Source organism: Apostichopus japonicus, chromosome 10 (assembly GCF_037975245.1).
Source record: "Apostichopus japonicus isolate 1M-3 chromosome 10, ASM3797524v1, whole genome shotgun sequence".
NCBI lineage: Eukaryota > Metazoa > Echinodermata > Holothuroidea > Aspidochirotida > Stichopodidae > Apostichopus > Apostichopus japonicus.
In genome coordinates, this window is record NC_092570.1 from 4,786,917 (window position 1) to 4,807,082 (window position 20,166).

The following is a 20,166-nucleotide window of genomic DNA, read 5'->3' on the forward strand; positions in this document are numbered from 1 at the left end:
ATATATATATATATATATATATATATATACTTGGCATTCGACTGCCAAGTATTGCTGACGAAGGTCCCAGGGGGACCGAAAATTCCAATATATTTTCTAAAACTTACTCCTTATTTGTCAATTATGAGTCATATCTTATTTCTCTGGTTTTCTCTAATAATATATATATATATACATACATACATTCCACTAAGATTACACAAATCATCAAGTCTCAGCTTGGGTTCAAAAAATGCATAGTAACACAAGAAGTTATTTGAAACAGTGATTTCCTCCTTGTGGAATTATTATAATAACGCAACACCCCCTTTGTCCCTTTTCTGTTAAATGGAAGCACTCGTGGGTGGTCATTAATTGATATTTACATTGTCTACCCTGTAAATGTTCACCCTACCCAGTAAACATGTTATTGTTTTCACTTCCTACAGAATGTTATGCACCCACGCATATTCACTGGAAGGTTAGCATCTCACACATCCATAGTTAATTTTTTATTCATGTCCACCCAATCCATGCCAGGCAAGTTCTTTCAATCAATTAATCAATCATTTAATTTATCAATCAATCAAGGAATTTACATATATAACAAAGCAATGTCCAGTGGTGCATTGAGAAAATGCAGACTGAGAACAGATTATGTTCCTAAGTCTCCAACTAAAAGCAGGTCATTTTTTTTAAGTTCCGTCCAGCAGGATTGACAGTGACTCCCCTGGGTGAAGTTTTGATGACAAACCTTAGACGCTTCTCTATACTTACCGGTGATATGTTGACTTGATTTTGAAAAACATCTTCTAATGGGGGTCTAGGTGTACCTGAAAAAAAAAATTGACAACGATTTGTTAGTTAATTTATAAGCAGAGAGCAAACTTTTTATGTGTAGCAATTGATATTCAGTATTAAGTTTATGTAAGTAAAGTAGAAAGAAGTACGGTGGCTTTATCTCAACATTTTGACTTTTTATTCTCAATCTTAAAATTTTGACTTCAAAAGTCAAACTTCTGACTTTTTATCTCAATTTTTTTCTTTCCTATGTCCCTATTAAGCCACTGTAGTGAAGTCAGTACACAAGGAAAGAAAAATAAAACTTACAATGGCAGACGAAGAAGGGGGCAGTGTGCTATAACTCTTCCTCAATAGCCTTTCTTGAGAATTTACTAATAACGTTCACCTCTGTCACGTGAAGCAATTCCATGAAGCTAAATAGCCATAATGGCCCGATTTACATCAAAAGTGACAAACCCAGAGTACAGATTTCTCTAAAAACAAACAATTGGAACACAAAAATATGTTTTGAACTTTTCAAGATTCTTGAACGAGATAAATTTGTGTGTACATTAAGTACTATTTTGCACATGAACAGGAGAAACAGTTATTTCTTTTAATTTTCATTGTGCAGTCGATGTTTTTAGTTTAAGTTTTCATAGAAGAGGATATAAGTGCCGAGTGAATCGTTAAAAAAACCCCGAAATAACATTCACCAGTCACTCTAGAAAATCATGCTATTAACCATCAATATGTGGTGTCCATACGTATGCCAATTATGAAATATGTACAAGTTGCAGTTCTTGAGATATTGAAATTCCAAATGATTGGAATATTCAAAACTTTAAAGTTTGTTCATAATTGCCACCATCGCTTTTGCGAATCTTGTCGGATATAAGAATCAAATTATGCTTTCAAGTGCATTTACTGTACCTTTAATTTTAATGTTTGTTGCGCTTTGCACATGGGTGTCCCTTATTTGCCTTTCTAGCTTATTCTAGCTTATTAGAGAGAACTACTGATGACCGAAATAATTAATATCTAGCATATTTGGTGGCAAAACTGATGACCATTAAGATGGTCACTATCAGTTTGTCCTGTTCTGCATCACAAATTGGTTTGAAAGAGATCGACTCTGTGCCTTTCATTTCCTGAACATGTAGTACAACTCACAGGAGAATGGACTGTACTACTGATCTGTCGACATCCCATCACACCGTACACCTTTCAGCGGGAAGTAGTTTTTATCACAGATGTATTCTGGTCAATGACTAAGTCAAGGGTACGCTATAATCGATAACCATGCTGGTTTCACTTTCACTTCTTTATCGGTTTATAGGCTCTTGATTACTTTGTCACAAGCCAAGAAGGACACACAGGGTAATTATTAATACTAAACAGTCTGTCTGAGAGTGTGGTACATGCCTTTATGCTGTAGTTATTAAGCACGTTGTACTCTGTACATGCCATTCTTAGAATCTGTCCCTGATGACAATTAAATGGAATATAACTGTAAAGTCTTGCATAGGGGAACTATGAGATGGCAATGGTCTCGAGAAGATGAAAGTTCAGGAGATGGGACCAAACAGTGAGCATTAGACCAATGAGGAAACCACAGGACTGTTTGGAGATTGGCCAAACAGTAACTTGAGAAATGGCTCATTTAAAAAAAAAAATAATAGAAAATATATCATGCATGAATGCATAAATAAATAAATACATAAATATGTATATATGAAAATCGTAATGAGTTGGAAAATCAAGAACAGTGAAAAAACTTCCAGCCTCCACTGGGATTCGAACCTGGGCCTCCCGCTTTGTACGCGGACACCCTAACCACTAGGCTATGGATGCTGATTGTATGTCCAGAGGTTCGAAACCGGTAAGGAAGGATGTAATTCCACTGTAGGCGTTTGCCACCTGTATCGAACAATACTAGTTCTGTTTTTGGTGACATATTTTGCCTTACTCTAGAGATCAAACATGATGCTAACCAACTCAAAATAATTTGTGATTCCTAAAGCCGGATCTCGAAAGAGATACTTTGAACAGATATATAAATATAATATAAATATAATATATAATAGGAAAAAGAAAGACAAAATGAACAAAACTTAACGTTAACAATGAAACTAATTTAACATTTACACAAAAATCATTAAACACATTACTGATGATGTCTTTATGCCTAAAAATAAATTTAAACAAAAGTGACTATAACTCCATGCTGCTTATCCGTGTACAAATAGGTGTTGTAAGATCTGTGTGCGCATACGTGTGTGTAATGTCATAAACATATTATGTAAAGAGTGTTTCCTTAAATGAAACAGTTTATTACCAGGATGAAACATTTCATCTCTATTCAGGATTCAACTTTCTTTTTCCCTTTTATCTAGTTTTGTTTTTGTCAAGATTTTTCACTTCTCTCTCTTTTTGCCAGCAGGGACTGGGGCGATCTCTCACCTGAGAAAATCAGTCCGAAAGCCAGACCTTGTGATAACGGTTCAAACATTGAGCAATAGTATTTTTGAACAATCCAACTTTTTGAAAAGCAATGCAAAATTCTTAACATTGCAGGATTTCCAATGGTAACTGTGGTGAAAGCATACATGTGGCATTTCCTTTGTACCCATAACTAATCTTGTTGTGCTGGCAAAAGGAAGGAAATATTCAATTCATTTCAATGAGTAAGAATTTGTTTTAAACTATGAACAAGCCAAAAGTGAAAATGCAATAGACTTTACTTTTGTTCTCTTCCCAATGAATGGACTTAATTGAGAAACAATAAGCACTGAAGTGGGTACGATTCTAAAAGAGGCAACAGTGCCAAAACTTAACAGGTTTGAATATTTACCGGCTACTAGCTTGCCTGTACCCTCACAATCTTAGCACTCTTGCTCTTAGATGTCTAGAGTGAACTGATAATCTCTGTAACACTGTACACCCTCTATGCCCGTAACTAGTGTGTCTATAGTGGACTGGTAATCTCTGCAACACTGTACACCCTTCTATGACCCATAACTAGTATGTCTAGAGTGGACTGATAATCTCTGTAACACTGTACACCCTCTATGACCCGTAACTAGTATGTCTAGAGTGAACTGGTAACCTCTGTAACACTGTACACCCTCTATGACCAGTAACTACAGTAGCATGTCTAGAGCGAACTTGTAATCTCTGTAACACTGTACACCCTCTATGACCCGTAACTAGTATGTCTATAGTGGACTGGTAACCCCCGTAACACTGTACACCATCTATGACCGGTCAATAGCATTTCTAGAGTGAACTGGTTACTTCTTTAACACTGTACACCCTCTATGACCCGTAACTAGTATGTCTATAGTGGACTGGTAATCTCTGTAACACTGTGCACCCTCTATGACCCGTAACTAGTATGTCTAGAGTGAACTGGTAACCCCCGTAACACTGTACACCATCTATGACCGGTCAATAGCATTTCTAGAGTGAACTGGTTACTTCTTTAACACTGTACACCCTCTATGACCCGTAACTAGTATGTCTATAGTGGACTGGTAATCTCTGTAACACTGTGCACCCTCTATGACCCGTAACTAGTATGTCTAGAGTGAACTGGTAATCTCTGTAACACTGTGCACCCTCTATGACCCGTAACCAGCATGTCTAGAGTGAAGTGGTAACCTTTGTAACACTGTACACCCTCTATGACCCATAACTAGTATGTCTAGAGTGGACTGGTAACCCCCGTAACACTGTACACCATCTATGACCGGTCAATAGCATTTCTAGAGTGAACTGGTAACTTCTTTAACACTGTACACCCGTTATGCAATTGTTCACTTCCGGTCACTGACCCCGCCTTCTCATGCTGCCACCCCAATTGTCTAGAATTGTTTCTAATTTGGACTTGGTTTGTCTTTGGTACAGCAAGAATGCTAAGGAAGTGAGGAGACTTGTAAATTATGTCATTGTGTTAGTTGATATTTTTTACTTTTTTGTTGATATTTTTTACTTTTTTTACTTTACTTCATTTTTTACTTTTATTGCTGTTGTTATTACTTTTAGGTTTCTTAAGTTTGGTAATTTTATATTCCAGGTATTGGTTCTTTTGTACAGTGCTCTTGAGCATGTTTTATTTCATGATAACAGCACTTTAATATATGGTATTTATTTATTTTATTATTATATCAACAAGGCATTCCAGATTCTGCTGGTTTCAAGGATAACTCTGCCACATCTAAGATTATTTGTTTAAGGTCTTGATGATGGAGTGACATAAATTCTGAAAAACTATTTTGTGTTTTGAATTTTTCTTTTGGCATTTGAAGTACAATGATAGCACTCTATCATACCTTTTAAATATCATAATATTTTGAATTGGAGCAACAAACTTCTATCATCCAGAGAACCTAATCGTTAATTTCTCAAAGTTGTACCAAAGACCCAACTAACCTTCTATCAGCTACACTAACACAATCCCCCACACTTCTGTCCCTGTCCATTCTCCCCACACCAATATTTTTTTTTCATTTCTGCTTTCAAACACACCCCCACCCCCCCCCCCCCCCCACCCTCCCTGTTTCTCCTGAGTTAATCTGGTCCTTTTCGGTTAAGCAACTGATTTTCATTCAATCATTATATCCATTGTTTCTTCATTTGTATGCATCTATTTATTACGTGTGTTTCTGCTACCAGCAAAAGCCTCTTACCGTTGGGTATCACAGAACTTTGGAATTTGTAACATTGTGAAATTGGGGAATTCAACATTCTTGATACACATTTTCACATTCGACTTGTTATCTTAAAAGCCTTGTTTGTACAGAGATTGCTTCAGCCAATGAAGTAAGCTGATTATAAAAACAATGTAAGATGAAGAGGGAAGAGTAAACACAACCCTGTAACGAGCTAATTCAGAATGCCCCACTGATTTACAATCGTAGCAGACTCAACTTTGAGCATTTATGTCAGAGTACTGTCTGGTTGCAGTTCTAAATGAAATTGTCTATACATGTACAACATCTGCCACAAGAGGTATATAATCCAACCTGGTAGAAACCTAAACACAGTCTCCTAGGTTTCAGCTTGGTCCGACTTTCTGAATGTATTTTGCAAATATCAGCAAGGAAAGAAGATCATCACCAATTTTTTCAATTGTTTTTATTTTTATTTATTTTTATTTTTCAATTTTTTATTATTTTTTGTGTGGTGGTTACATAATAGGAACGATAGGCTTCTTATCACACTTTCCCATTTTTAGCCCTTTGTGTGGTAATCTTCAAGTCATAGCACTATAAATCAAACGCTGTTCATTTCTAGTTTTCCTTGGATGTCTTCTCAGGAGAGAAACTTACGGCTTCCATGTATGTCCCTGTTTTCAACTCCTACATCCTTATACAGACCCAAGGTCACAAGACTATGGTCTTGCATTTACTTTTTTGTCACACTAATGATACCTTATGAGTCATCTCTGTCATGATATGGTCCATCACTTTCTCCCCTGCAACTTCAGAACACCCTCAACTATTGGTTCTAACACAATGTCCTGCAACGTCAACAGAGTTTATTTTTCCTTGAGTAGTCCTAGTGCTTAGCCAGCAATGATTAGCTCTACATGTGTTAACAACTACAACACTGGGTTAAGACGAAAGTCACTCAAGCAGCCTTTTTGACATGGAAATAATTCGCTTTCTCTTCCACATCATTTGGTCTTCCTACATGACAATTCCATTATCCCGATGACAAATTCCGATGGAAAATTCCGATTCCGATGGAAGAATCCACTCGAAAAACAACGATCCAGACACTTTGGTTGGTGGAATGAGAAGGAAGGGCAGTGACCGGTGGAGCCAGTCATAGAGGGCGCATAGTGTTAAAAGGTTACCAGGACATTCTATGCACGGTAGATTAAGGGTGTTAAGGTTGTGGGGAGACAGGTAAGCAAGGAACAAAGTGAATCCTTGTTTTTCTTACCTTCAATTCTCTGTGCACTAGAACTACACATGCGCTTTCAGTTAAAGAGCTTTGTTCAAAGCCTCCCATAAAAAAAATCAAACAAAAAAATCATTGTTCTGGATATAATATCGAGATATACCTACCTATTTTATGCTGTGTCATAAACTTAGTGTCTGTCTGATGTTGAGAGGAAGCGTCATAGAATTTCAATGCGTCCAAAACCGCTTGAGGGTTCTTCTTTTGCTCTGTCTTTGAGATCTGTGCTACTTGTAAGAGTTTAGCCCAGTGCTCTGGCATACCCTGGGAGAAGAAATCATATTGAAAACAAAACTTCATGTACAGTAGTATATAAAATGAGATTTCAATAAGGGTACTGTAAAAGTCTGGCCCCAACAATAACAGATCTTTATTATCAAATTGTTTAGATCCTTCTAACCTGTCTAATTCACTCATTTGACATTTACGCCAATAGACCTGAACTTGAAGCCCTTACCTGTCTCCAAAATATTCTAAATTTTCAGACTGCCTAACTTCCAATATTCTACAAAACAAAAGTATTCAAGTCTCTAATACAGCCTTAACAGTCGTCTACATACTCCAAACTGACTGCAACATGGACAACTTCTCGCCTCGAGAAAAAAATTGTCCTTGTCTCTTTAATCTCACTCACTCACACTCCAAGAAATAAGTTTCAATCAGTATAATATGTGACCTAAACCTATACATCCTTAATCAGATATATATAATTTGGATGGCACAAACTTTTAATTGCTAACAGAAAGGCCTATAAAATCAGAACCTTTCTCATTAACTGAAATACCTTGTTGCTAAATTGTTAACAGAAGTGAAAACATTTTCCTTGTTCCATTTATTCATACCTGTTTTCTCTCTTTTTTTTTCACAAGAGCACTCTATCCATATTCATATCGTTTTACCTATTTAGACAGAAGATTAGATGTAGGAAGTGTAGCCGATCGACGGTAGTAACACTATTTGGATAACCTCAGACTCAACTCTCCCTAGATACCTTAAATGTGTTACGCATCTAACTTTAATATGTAAAAAAAGTATGAATACCAACAGTTTCTTTCAAGAAGTATACATTTATTTGCTGTTATTGTAAAGGCCACTTCCTTTGTAACTTCCCATCTCTTGAAACAAGACATGACTTCATGTTTTATGACAGTCTGTATGTCATTAATGTTCAGTAGTCTAGGCAGCTGAACATTACCGTACAAATGTAAGGGTGGATTGAAGGTCACCAGTAATGTTATCAAATATTGCCAAATGTTTTACTGCTGAAAATGACCTTGAGGATTTTTCAAATCAGCGATTAAATGTCTCGGTGTAGGTACCTGCATTGGGAGGCAGTATAATGCTTTTGGACATTCAATAATGTGTGACCATCTTCTGACTTCCTAGCATATTTGGGAGCATTATTGATAACCTTGAAACTTTCAATTCATCCATGGATGTTCACTCTAGATGAAATGACCCATTTTCCCCCGAGATACAAACAGATCCTGCAAAGAATTCAAACATGTAACAAACTTTGTGCATTTCCTTCACCTTAGGGCCGCTACATACCATACGCAAATATACTGTACTCACCGTGAATTCTCCTGTAATTGCATCGAAACCAACATGCACTGTATGTTCAAAGCATGTAGGGTATGATATCTCTGGTTTTGATTTAGCTATGGAAAGAAGAAAAAAGAAAAGAAAAGTTAACATTAGTAAGACAAAGTTTGAAAACCTTGAAAAGGCAAAAACATACCAAGCATGGTGGTTGTCTTCAAACTCACTTATTTGGGAAATTATGAACATTGCTGCTTAATGTCATGTTACGCTTCCTTTTCTTTTTTTACATTGCTAAGTCGTCACATCGCACTCCTACGGGCCTTACTCTCTTCTTTTACTGCAAATATAGACAATTCCGAAAGTTTACAGAAAATTGCACTCTAATCTGAGAGGTACCAATCATTGAGACAGGCTTTGATATACAGTATTTTGTCTGGAGTTTAATATTTGTCTCCTACCAATGCTGGCAATTGTTTTCAACTGTACAGTAACTTCCTTAAATGTTGGATAAGTATTCCACTTAGATCGATTTCAGTCTTAAAATGAGAGATGTTACCATTTTGCCTTTATCAATTAAATGCTTTTTATTTTCTCAATTAAATGATTGATGCTATGACTTGAGATAAACAATGATTGATATATGTTTCTCAGGTTCTTTAGGCCTTCACTTTTGAATTACTTTTATGCAAGTCTTATTACGGAATTTCATTCTCTCCTTAACCCGTTACAGTGACTTAACTCTGCTTACATCAAATGTGGGGTTGTTATGTAAATAACCTTTGTCAAAATTTATCTGTGTTTACCTAGGAGACACAGATCAGTAAGAAGGGATTAAGTAAATAGGGATTAGGGAAGATATATACTTTGATAAAACTGGTGTAAGATATTGATATTACAGACCAGTAAACACCAGCTGTTGTTCTTGTACGAAACCTGCCACTGCTCTTACAGTACTTATACTGTATTAGATAACTTAGCATATATGGTAACAATCGAAGCAAGCATTCTATGTGGATCTTCAATCTTTTCTATCGAGGGCACTGTCATACCGGTCCTAAAGCGTATATGTTTGACCTACACGGTTTACATGACCTCCAAAGATTTATTTAATATTCAATCTATGTACTAATTGTGAACATTTTTCCGAAACTATCTCGTCTTCAGTTTTAACAAACAAAATTGTAGGAGTCGCAGGATTAATTCCACTACATTTTCCAAGACTTTGATACTGTCTTTACTGTCGCTCATAGCTTAACTCAGTCTAGTGTCCACGTGATAGTGAAAGTACGTGAAAGAAGCTTTCTGATCAGTTGACGTTCGACGAACCGGGCAACCTTTTGTTGCTAAAATGTACTAGTTATAAGTGGTAGAAACCATATATGTTAACATCATGTCACACAATATGTGAATTAGGGAATGTGCAGGTAGTTTGCCCTTAAGTGTCTGTCAGAAGATCCTCCGAGGAATTCTCGGTGATCTGCGGAGACTGCAGCTTGTCAAGTTTCATAGACCGATATGACTGAGCTCCCAGGGTTGAATTAATGAGTGGCTGGAGATCCACATTAAGACATACAAGTTCAGGTAACTTAATTGCATTATAACTACACACTTGCTGAGACATTTCAATTAACAATAAATGAGTTAGGACATAATCAAATTCTCAGGAGAAACATCCCATCATGAAACATGAGTACGAAAGACTGTTGATGTACAATAACTATGTCAGGAAGGAGCAAAGTAGCTGACTGGGTGCACACTCCTAACTTATCCCACACAGCAAGATGCTTGTAATAATAGTATGGGAAAATATTTAACAAGACAATGTTCCCTGCAACACAAAACCTGGATCACAATTTTATTTTGATTGAAGTTTATTGCAACAGTGTTGATGAAGACACTTCACCCTTAAAAGGTTAGATTAAACTCTCTTGAACACTTCTATTTCCCCCGCCTTAACAGCCATTTTGTTTTAACTAGTTACAACACTTTTACTGCAGGAGCAAAATTGTTGGTTCAAGAGAAATGCAACTATTTCTCAACTGGCTACACCCTTCTGGGTGAGAGGAGACCTTAACACTTTGGTTTGGGGTAATTTACAAACAACGATAGTCACCAAAAACAAAGATTAAATATACCAGCGATATCGAAGACTATGAAGATCAGGCCAAGCACAAACAGAAGCAGCTCTTCAGTATGATTGGCTCGGTACAGAGCGTGGGTAGTTGGGGTAAAAAAGTGTTGAGGATTTACGAATTTGGGTAGGTTAAGGTAACTTGTAGTGATATCTAATGACTGAAGATGACAGGTAGGAGTGCAGTACATATATGCTTCCACTCCTGATGGCACAACAATGTAATGTTTACAGGAAATGATGAAGCATGGAAATCTGATGGTGGAAAAGTGTGTTTATAGGCTCGTATTGCAATTCTCCCGCCTGGATGAAATGCAACCACCCTACCCTTTTGGCACATAACTAACTTGCAAACCTTCCTCCCGCCTCCCCCCCCCCATCCCCACCCATTCTTTTATTGGCTAGTTGATTTCTGCCGTTGAATAGTTCACATCTGAAATTCTATCACTCTTGTCTGCCTGGAAAATGTATCTAAGTTTAGAGTCAATCATTTATGTCTATCATTTATGTATTCACAGCTAGAAGGAAATAACTGGCAAACTGTAACTTGATGCTGAAGTTGACATAGATATATGTAGGATGATTTACATAGAAACATAATTTTCTCATATATTATAATTGCCTTCAAAACGTATTTACATACATACTGACATAATGAAATCTCCCAAACTCTATGCACCATGTTTCCTCCATGTGAAACCTAACCACAATCCGTCATAGACCTACTATGTACACTCCTCCAAATTTAAGACGTTGGTGGGAAGATAGAGAGTTGGACCAGGAATGGCCACTCCTTGTAACAATAGCTCCTTTGAGATGTTACTTTACTTATCTCGACTCTACCATTGCAGATTCCCATTTACTTAGCCTATAATACAGTAACTTGTTACCACAGAGACCCGGGTCCACTCCCACGACCTCTTCCTTTCAAATCCACCGTTCATATACAGTAGAACTACGCAGCAAAAATTTCCTAATTCTTTTGCATCGTCAGTTTTATAGTAAAAACAAGTATCGTCCAACATATATCGCCTACAGAGACACGTACATGCCAACTTACATGTGTCATTGTTAGGCCTGGATATCCAGGGCATTTTGATTTTTTTCTTCTTTTGTCCCTCTGATTCTATGGGTGCTGAAGGAAGTGGCTTTGATCCAGGAGGGTAGGCGTCCATCTTGGCTGTACTTGTTACCCTCACAGGGGGTGCTGGTGGTCTATCCTCGTCGTTAGCAAAATACAAGTTACTCATGGCAAAATCTGTAAAAAGAAGAAAGAAGCAATCGTGGGAATTACTGTCTGAGATTTTTTTCATCTTACTTTCAAGTGTTAATCGGCCCTTCAAAACTGTAGCTTATACTTTTCTTTCACATGTTGCTCTAAAGAAACTTTATAGACATTGAAGCAAAAAAGGAAAATTTTTCCCATCGGAGATGTCCACCATTTGCCAACTAATGACTTTGTTATCAGGTAACTTGAGATATGAGACAATGAATATAATCAAGTGCATTACCATACAAATGAGATAATACAGTGGCTGCATATATGTAATTTTTCTGCTTGGAACTTTACACAGAAATTTGTGTTATGATTTTCCAACAGGAAACAGAATGGAGATGACACACAGCCTAAGTATTATCAATTAACTGTGCACAAAATTTTAAGGGCCATAATATTTTAAGTGTTACAAATTGCTTGTATTATTTAATAGACTGCCTGATTGATTACATTGTATTTAACCTTGGGTGGAAGAATTGCCATTTTAAAGGTGAAAAAAAATTGGTTGTTGTGAAGGGGAAAATTATTGAAAAACACCAGCTTTTATAACAAATATGACATCATTTTCTCACAAATATCTACTGTGACCTGGGTGATTTTTTGTCGTTGTTGGTAAGTTAAAACGCTTTGAACGAGGTAAATCCCCTCCAACTGTACCTTTTGAATTATTTCCTTTTTGGATTAATTATTCTGCAGGTCTACCTAGTACTCCAACAGTAAAATAGTTTACAAATTTGACCTGTCATCCTTCATTTTGTCACCTTGATCAACAAACCATCACTTCCCTCCTGTGCATGTGCATAATACCTGCCCTATTTGTAAACTGGGAATCAAATTTAAAACTTAGGATTTGGTTGGCTGCATTTCCTTTTGATCATCTTGAGAAGAAGCAAACAAAACAAGAAAAAGGGGGGAAAAAGAAAAGAAAAGGAAGTGTTAAAACTCTCTGGATCCAGTCTGCGACTAAAGACCTGTATCAGCAGTTCTTGTACTGTGATACTGTGATATATATGTCACTTCATTACTAATGCCTGACGTAACCTCATAAAGGGGCATACAGTAGCATAGTTTAAGGCACATATGAGCTAGAAATTATGCAGGCACTGATGGTACATATGAGTCACATTAAAGGGCATGATCTGTGGAGCAAAATTCAAATTTGAGGCCAAAGCCTCACGTCACTTCCACAAGATGTTCTTGTGATAACTACTGTAACAGGTGCTTTGTGTTTTAGAACTTACAGGCTTTGATAGTAGAATAGCACTTTGTGGAATAGCACTTAAAATGGTAGAATGAGGAAGGGCAATGACCGGGGAAGCCGGTCATAGAGGGTGCACAGTGTTAAAAGATTACTAAGGACATTAAAGGCACGGTAGAATGGGTATGGGAATGGGGAATAAATCCTGATCAATTTTGAGGGTACGGCAGGGTCACAAATTACGAGCACATTCATTTCAAAAATCAGATCAGCAGTGACACTCTAGCATACATTATAGTGATTAAGGAAATATTCCCAAAATAGCATAGTCAAGTCACAGCCCTGTATTAAATGTTACCAACACGTAGAACAGTAGTTTCCTTAATTTGACACGTACACAATTAGCTACTGTACTGTATACAGTGCTGTGCTAAAGGTAAGGAAATGATTCATGATTCATGCGACTACTATTAAATGCATATATCACATTATTAGTGAAATATGGGTAGTGAAACTGTCACAAAAGCTGCAAAGTCAATCAATACAGTAGATTAGTACAGTATTAGCCCTGCTTGCACGTACAGTAAGTACTTCACGGCAATTAACAAAAACAAAAAAATTCCCTAATTTTGGTTCGTTTCCACAGCAGGTCATCAAAATAACAAACAACTTGACCATTTTACATTCATCCTTTATCGAACAGTACACAATACATTGTGTAATAACCATACAAACTTCTATGTGACGTTTCCGTTCATGCACCAAAGTTGTGAGTATAGACTTGGAGGCATTGAATGTATTTTCCTACGTGTCGTATGTACGTGTAGTCTTGATACGTCAAATTATGCAGTTTACAGCCTGGAACTAATATATCAGGTTATAAATTTAGTACTGTGCCATGAGCCCTCTGACTTTTATGGATCCGAATTATGGCAATTCCATTTTTCAAAGAAGCGTAATGTACCGTATCAGATGACCTGTTTACTGTGGTTGTGTTATTAAGAGTAATATAAGTATGAAGAACATAGAAATTAACACATATGCAATAACAAAGAGATTTAGGTACAATACGTTTCTTAAGTTTTCTACAGCACATACTTATAGTCAGGCCCATAGCATGCCACAGGGGATCATCTTCGATCCCCTCCCCCCATCCCCCCCAAGCAGACTGTATCCTGATTCTGTGCCACCAGCTATGCACCCTTTGTGCATAACGTTCATTACCGTACATAGTATTGATTCATCAAATTATGCAGTTTACAGCCTAGAACTAATATATCAGGTTGTAAATAAGTACCATGAATTGAGCCCTCTGACTTTCATGGATCGGAATTTTAAAGGCAGTTCCATTTTGCTAAATAATCGGCTTGTATAACTTCTGATGACGTGTCTACTGTGGTTGTGTAATTAAGTTAATCTTCAGTGTCCGAGACAAATATATGAAATGATGACCATCTGTAAAATTAACATGCAATAACCAAAGAGATCTCTAGGTACAATCATTTCTACAGCATGCCACAGGGAGGGCCATCTCCCACCCCTTCCCCCAACCCCCTTCCCCCTGGAAGCAGACTACTTTGCTACTAAAGTTTCGGAGTTAATCACTATACATGCTTCTCTCCATACTTCAAATCCCTAAAAAAAATATGGTTGACTTCATCTGACTTTACACTACAGTACAGTAGTCAAGTGTCATTTCAAATAATGAAATGAAGTCTTGAGTCATTTTTTTGGAGAATTGAGTTTTCAGTCATTTTTGTCATTTGAGTCATTTTTGAGTAATCTTTTTGAGTTTTGAGTCATTTCATTTCGAAATAGTGGTAACAATTATTTCTTTATGCAACATGTGTTTAAAAAGACAACGAAGAGTGTCCTGGTGACAATGACTTCCATTATGAAGATTTTGTTTCAATAAAACTGTTATTTTCCGAAAGGTTTCCCCCCCCAACCCCTGTTATTGGTGGTCCCTCTGTTCATCTACTTTATCACCACTTTATCACCCAGTCTTCTAAATCAAGTCCAACCGACCACACCTGTGGGTGTCAAATACGGGAGCTGCACGTGATTAAACATTCACATCATTATAGCCACGGTACTGTGCGTCATGAACTGAACGACCTTTAAGGCCAAACCGTCCTTCACAATGACAGACTGCAGTGTTTCCAGATATTGGTGCACTTGCAGGTATACCTTTGCTGCAGCTTTCTAAACAGAACAGTTTTCAAGGACTTTGGATATATTGCTTATTGGTTTTTTTTCGATAGTCACTCCATCTTTCTAAATTGTGGCTCATCCACTCATCAATGTTTAATACTGCAACATGTCTGTATTAAAACATAATTCTGAATTCCATCTGAGCAAACAATACAGTCTCCTCTTGAACTTTTTAGAGAGCTGACAACAAATACTGTAGACTCTCAATCGTTGTGGTGTTATCTTTAGGAGGGCACCTGTTTGATAGAGGTCAGCGATTCGAACTTTACTATTGTTCAAAAAGCTCTACACAATTAACCCTATATATGGCTGGTTTATAATGTGATTGTGTGGGCATCCCAGATTTAACATGTCTCTCTCCATATAAATATATACTATGTGTGTGTGCATGTGTAGGCTACATAAAAGCTTTACAAAGTTTACCATATAGATAGTGTATAATGTGATTGCATGGGAATCCCAGATTTAACAAGTCTCTCTCCATATCAATATATACTGACATGTGAATGTATGTAGGCTCCATGAAACCTTTACAAAGTTTACCATACAATATAGAGATATATTTTATAATGTGATTGTATGGGCATCCCTGTGTGTGCGTATGTGTAGGCTCCATAAATGGGAAAGTTTCAACTTGCAAGTATTGAAAGCAGTATAGATTACACAATGTACGAGTACTGTACACAGCACTCCCTACGTCATCGTACAATGCCTTGACTTCCCACACAAAAGTTCACTGCAAACGGGAACAGTATTCAGGAAGTACATATACTGTAGCACTGCTGTGTGGTTTGTATATTTACAGGCTGCACACCCATAGAGTGATATTTCTCTTCAGGCCTCCCCCAAAGTGATATCAAGGTCATTAAGTAAATGATAGTACTGATGATTAAGAACAAAAAAACATGAAGAGTTCAGGTAATAATCTGTCTGGTACTGCATCACAAAATGCTATGCAAAATGGTCAAGTTGCTAAATACAGTGTACAAGATGTATCTAGCAACTTTTAACACAGAACCACAGTATGTTACTGTATATCATGGACCTCCATGGTTATATAGACAAATGGCTTCAGAGCCTTCAAACTCATACACCAACTTTTGGAAACTTAATTATTCCCTGGAGTTAAAAAACAAGAAGAAGAAGAAGGAGTGGGAGGGGGGGAGGGAGAAAAAATGTAAGATGGGTATAGTAAAAGATCCCCTTATTCAATACACCAATTAGCAAGCATGCCTACAGGTAGTACAGTACTGTGAGAAACAATGGGGATATCCTTAAAGTCCTGCTGAAGCTCATGAATTGAACCATTTAAAAATGTAAAATTGTATAATGCAAGTGCAAGTGGGAACCCTAACAGAAAGAGGAAATGAGGAGAATATGAGATTGCATACAGTATATGATACATAAACCTATTCCCACCCATGTCTGGTAATTCATTAATTATCAAACATGCACTTACTGTAGAAGGGAAGTTGACGGACTAACTTAACGAATGTCGAAATAATTCACACCTCATATATATCACACAGTACTTAACTTGACTACATCCTGAGGATGCTATTGAGATCGTAGAAGGGGGAACCAGGAATCAGACCAATGTTCAGTGGAGGTGAAACGGCCATCCATTGTGGCACTACACATTATCTGAAAAGTGTTTTTGTGAAAATATATCAGGATGGCGATTCCCCCACCCCCCCCATGTAGCTCACCTGGTGTGGGGGGAAGGGGTGCAGCCTCATTGTTTTTCGACAATTTGCTAGACAAAGTTCTCATTGCCCTCCATGAAAATGGGCAACAGTATAAGAGTGCTTCAAGCTAAAACAAGATTCTGGCAGTGCTACAGTAATTTTGAAACAATATGCATAAATAGTTCACAGACACTGTAAAAATGAAAGGGGAAAAAATTCTTGAACCGCATGTAGACCTAGGAGAGAGTTCTTGGTTATTCAGCAAAAATTCTACAGCAGTATTTTCATTTTCATTTTCCCTTGACCGATCAGGATTCCTGTAGCTAAATGCAACGTACCATCAACTAGTGATACTGTCTGAGCATAAAGTAAAAGCACTTTGTAATCAGACTAATTATGTGAAATGTCATGAAAGATAACCACCGTTGCGAAAGTAAGAATGATACAGTCTGGAGCAAATAGAAACATATCAATTCATGTGTTATCATTCATGTGTCATGTTAATCATTTGAACCTAGATGAGCATTTTCAAAGCATTTTGGAAAACAGAGAATTTTTAAAGTAGATGCAACTAATGTTAGGGTTAACATTGAATCAGTATTGACCATTCACTTACATTGTCACAAGTTTTTCATGCACATAACTAGCAACAATTCGTTACCCAATACGAGTGCCATAACTAACATACCCAGTGGAGCGATCCCAAATGTTTATCGTAATTCTCATTCAAATGCGTCCGATCAATTATATCTCCAGGTAAGAATCTCATTTGAAACTATGGTAATGTTGGATACACTTGCAATGGAAGCACAGTAGTTTGGGACTCAGTGGTTGCTTTGAAAAATAACCAACTTTTTGACGAATTAAACAACACAGGTGCATGGAAACTAGCCATATAGAGTTTTCTGCTCAGCATTTGAACTGTTGGAATCATAAATCAATTGTCCAAATAATTATATTAATTTAAAATTTTGCTGCTTTAATACAACCTCCTGCATCGAAAAGCCATCAACAATATACCATTCGATATTCCGTTAAGAAGCAATTCCTGTTTACGATGATTTAAAAAAAAATAATGGTTCTTATTGGTCATTCCAGATGTGTATCGCTTGTCACAGAACATCAACCAAAAACAAAAATAAACATTTGCAAAATTCCATTATGGTAGGTCATTGAAAATAGAGTGGTCTAAACTACAGCATCGGTGCTATAGCAATCAAGCACAAAACTAATTAACATGTGACACATACTGGCAGAACCATATATGAATCACATTTCACCAAAGCACCGTTCTATCCTGTGTGTATGTACATGTAGATCCAAGCTGCTGGTATAATTAAATCACACTTGGAGTGCTATTTTAAGGTAGATCGTTAAAACTAATCAGTTGCTCTATGTTATTAGCACCTAACAAAAATGTCAGGAATGTCACTTTAGTGCCATGGTCCATAATTGATATAGCCCTGAAAGTGTTTTCCCAATCACACTTTAAGGCCATCCATATTGGCCCCAAATTATAGCATGCTAATTAAAAACTAATAGTCGCTTCATAAGTATACTTGCCCCTACGTTCTGTTTAAAACCCCCAAATTATAACTAGAATTATTGAATTCTTTCAATAAGTACTGTAAATATAGACAATTAAATGTCTCAGAGTTAATTATAACTATATTTCGAGAGCGGCAGTAAAATCCTTGTTGAGATGTGAGCATGGATGACCATTTTCTGACTTTATAGCATATTTGGGAGAGTAACACTGGTGACCATTAAACTTCAAACACACTATCAGCACGAATAGCTAATCCATGTTATTTCTGTGTACATCGTGTTTGATTTTGAGGAAAGTTGAGGTACAGTACTGTACATGTTTGTGAAGTCATAAGGTTGGTGGCTTTGCGGGATCTGAACCAAAATTTGTGTTGTGTTCGTGAATATATTTATATTTAAAGTGTGTGAAGACTCACGCAGAAAGAAACGTCTAATGCCGGTAATCTGACCTAGTTTCGAATGAGGTGTAACAGAAGTGTTAGACACCACCATCGATCCCAGAAAATACACACACAGCTTGCTACCATCGGTAATTAGACACTAGTGTACAGTCAGTACATACAGCTGCGGTCAATACCCACAGCACAGTGTATAAACGATACAGCGATGGACATCTCAGGTCCAGCTAAAGATAACAAGGTATCACGTTTCATTACTGTCTGCATTTTGTAGCGACACAAACAAAAAGTCACTTGCAAGCAACAGAAAGTTAACTTTTTCAGATGGCCGCACACGGTTGGGACGAGTCTTCAATGCCTTTAAATCATTCTAAGAAATATATAGAAATTCCTAATGGTAGGATTGGCATGAAGAGGAAGTGATTTGCAGGAAGTGGGTCAGCATGGGACAAGGTTTGGATGGGAGACAAGATAGGCGAAAATTGAATATGCATTAGTATGGACAATTGAATGGTACAGTACAGTACAGTACAGTAGCTATTCACCTGATTGACTATAGAGCATGAAGAAATGCAGAGATAATCGGACAATATGATATCAACTTTTGAGATGAACCTCCACAACTGGTTTCCAAATAATTGCCCCCCCCCCAACCCCTCCCATAGGCACCGCTTTATCACAGTAAGGCATAAAGCGACATGCCAAAGAATGCATTGCCTTTAGGCTTATATATAAATATATCTGTTAGAAAACATGAAGATTTGAATAATATTGGATGCCATGGGGGGTCTGTTCAAGGTTATAAGTTCATATAATTAATAATATGCATTTGTGATCATTAAGGAAGGCATAAACATATATGCAAATTCATACATAGAGAGACCCTGCCAGTCACAATGGCAACAACACCAAGCTGCTGGAGAACTACTCATGCATAACATGTTTGTAACCAAGGACTTCAGGAATCCTACAGGGATCTAAATTACTTCCTTCATTCCCCTCTTTATAGTGTAAAACTGGTGCATTATTCCCATAAAGTCATGCATTTTAGGTGTTTAACTTAACTCCACAACATTTCCTCCATGTCTATCTAGCTACTGTATGTACACTGCAATTTAATAAGTTACTATGGTAACAGTTTCCTTGGACGAATAAACCCAGACCGGCAGGAGTATACATTTTCGACCCTACCGGAAGAAGTGTGGTAACCAAGGGGCTGTTGAAGTTATCATGCAGTGTAAGCATTATGAGAAACTATTTGCAACTCATAGAACATCCAACTACCTGTCAGAGTGAATCCTGACCTGACTTGCTAACATTGGTTGGAACCCATCTATGTAAGGAAACACAAGCTCATATGTATCCACGGCTTAATGTCTAGTGAACATTTCGGTTGACTTCATGACCGACAAACAAAGTTCATTTAGCCATAAGAG

At 37.2% G+C, this 20,166-nt stretch overlaps 2 protein-coding genes across 4 annotated transcripts in view; one reads left to right on the forward strand and one right to left on the reverse strand.

The window, feature by feature from the left end:
- The window catches only part of LOC139975173 (homocysteine S-methyltransferase YbgG-like), a 170,559-nt gene that overhangs the window by 100,480 nt on the left and 49,913 nt on the right, over positions 1–20,166 (forward strand). The gene's annotated exons all lie outside the window — the stretch shown is intronic.
- Positions 1–20,166, reverse strand: part of LOC139975158 (serine/threonine-protein kinase PAK 3-like) — a 55,689-nt gene that overhangs the window by 16,569 nt on the left and 18,954 nt on the right. For all 3 annotated transcript variants that reach the window (XM_071982816.1, XM_071982817.1, XM_071982815.1), the window contains exons 2-5: positions 11,469–11,666; positions 8,308–8,393; positions 6,840–6,996; positions 757–812 (exon numbers count right to left, since the gene is read on the reverse strand). In XM_071982816.1, the coding sequence (XP_071838917.1) occupies positions 757–812; positions 6,840–6,996; positions 8,308–8,393; positions 11,469–11,658 (489 nt within the window). In that variant the 5' untranslated portion in view covers positions 11,659–11,666. The remainder of the gene's footprint in view (positions 1–756; positions 813–6,839; positions 6,997–8,307; positions 8,394–11,468; positions 11,667–20,166) is intronic.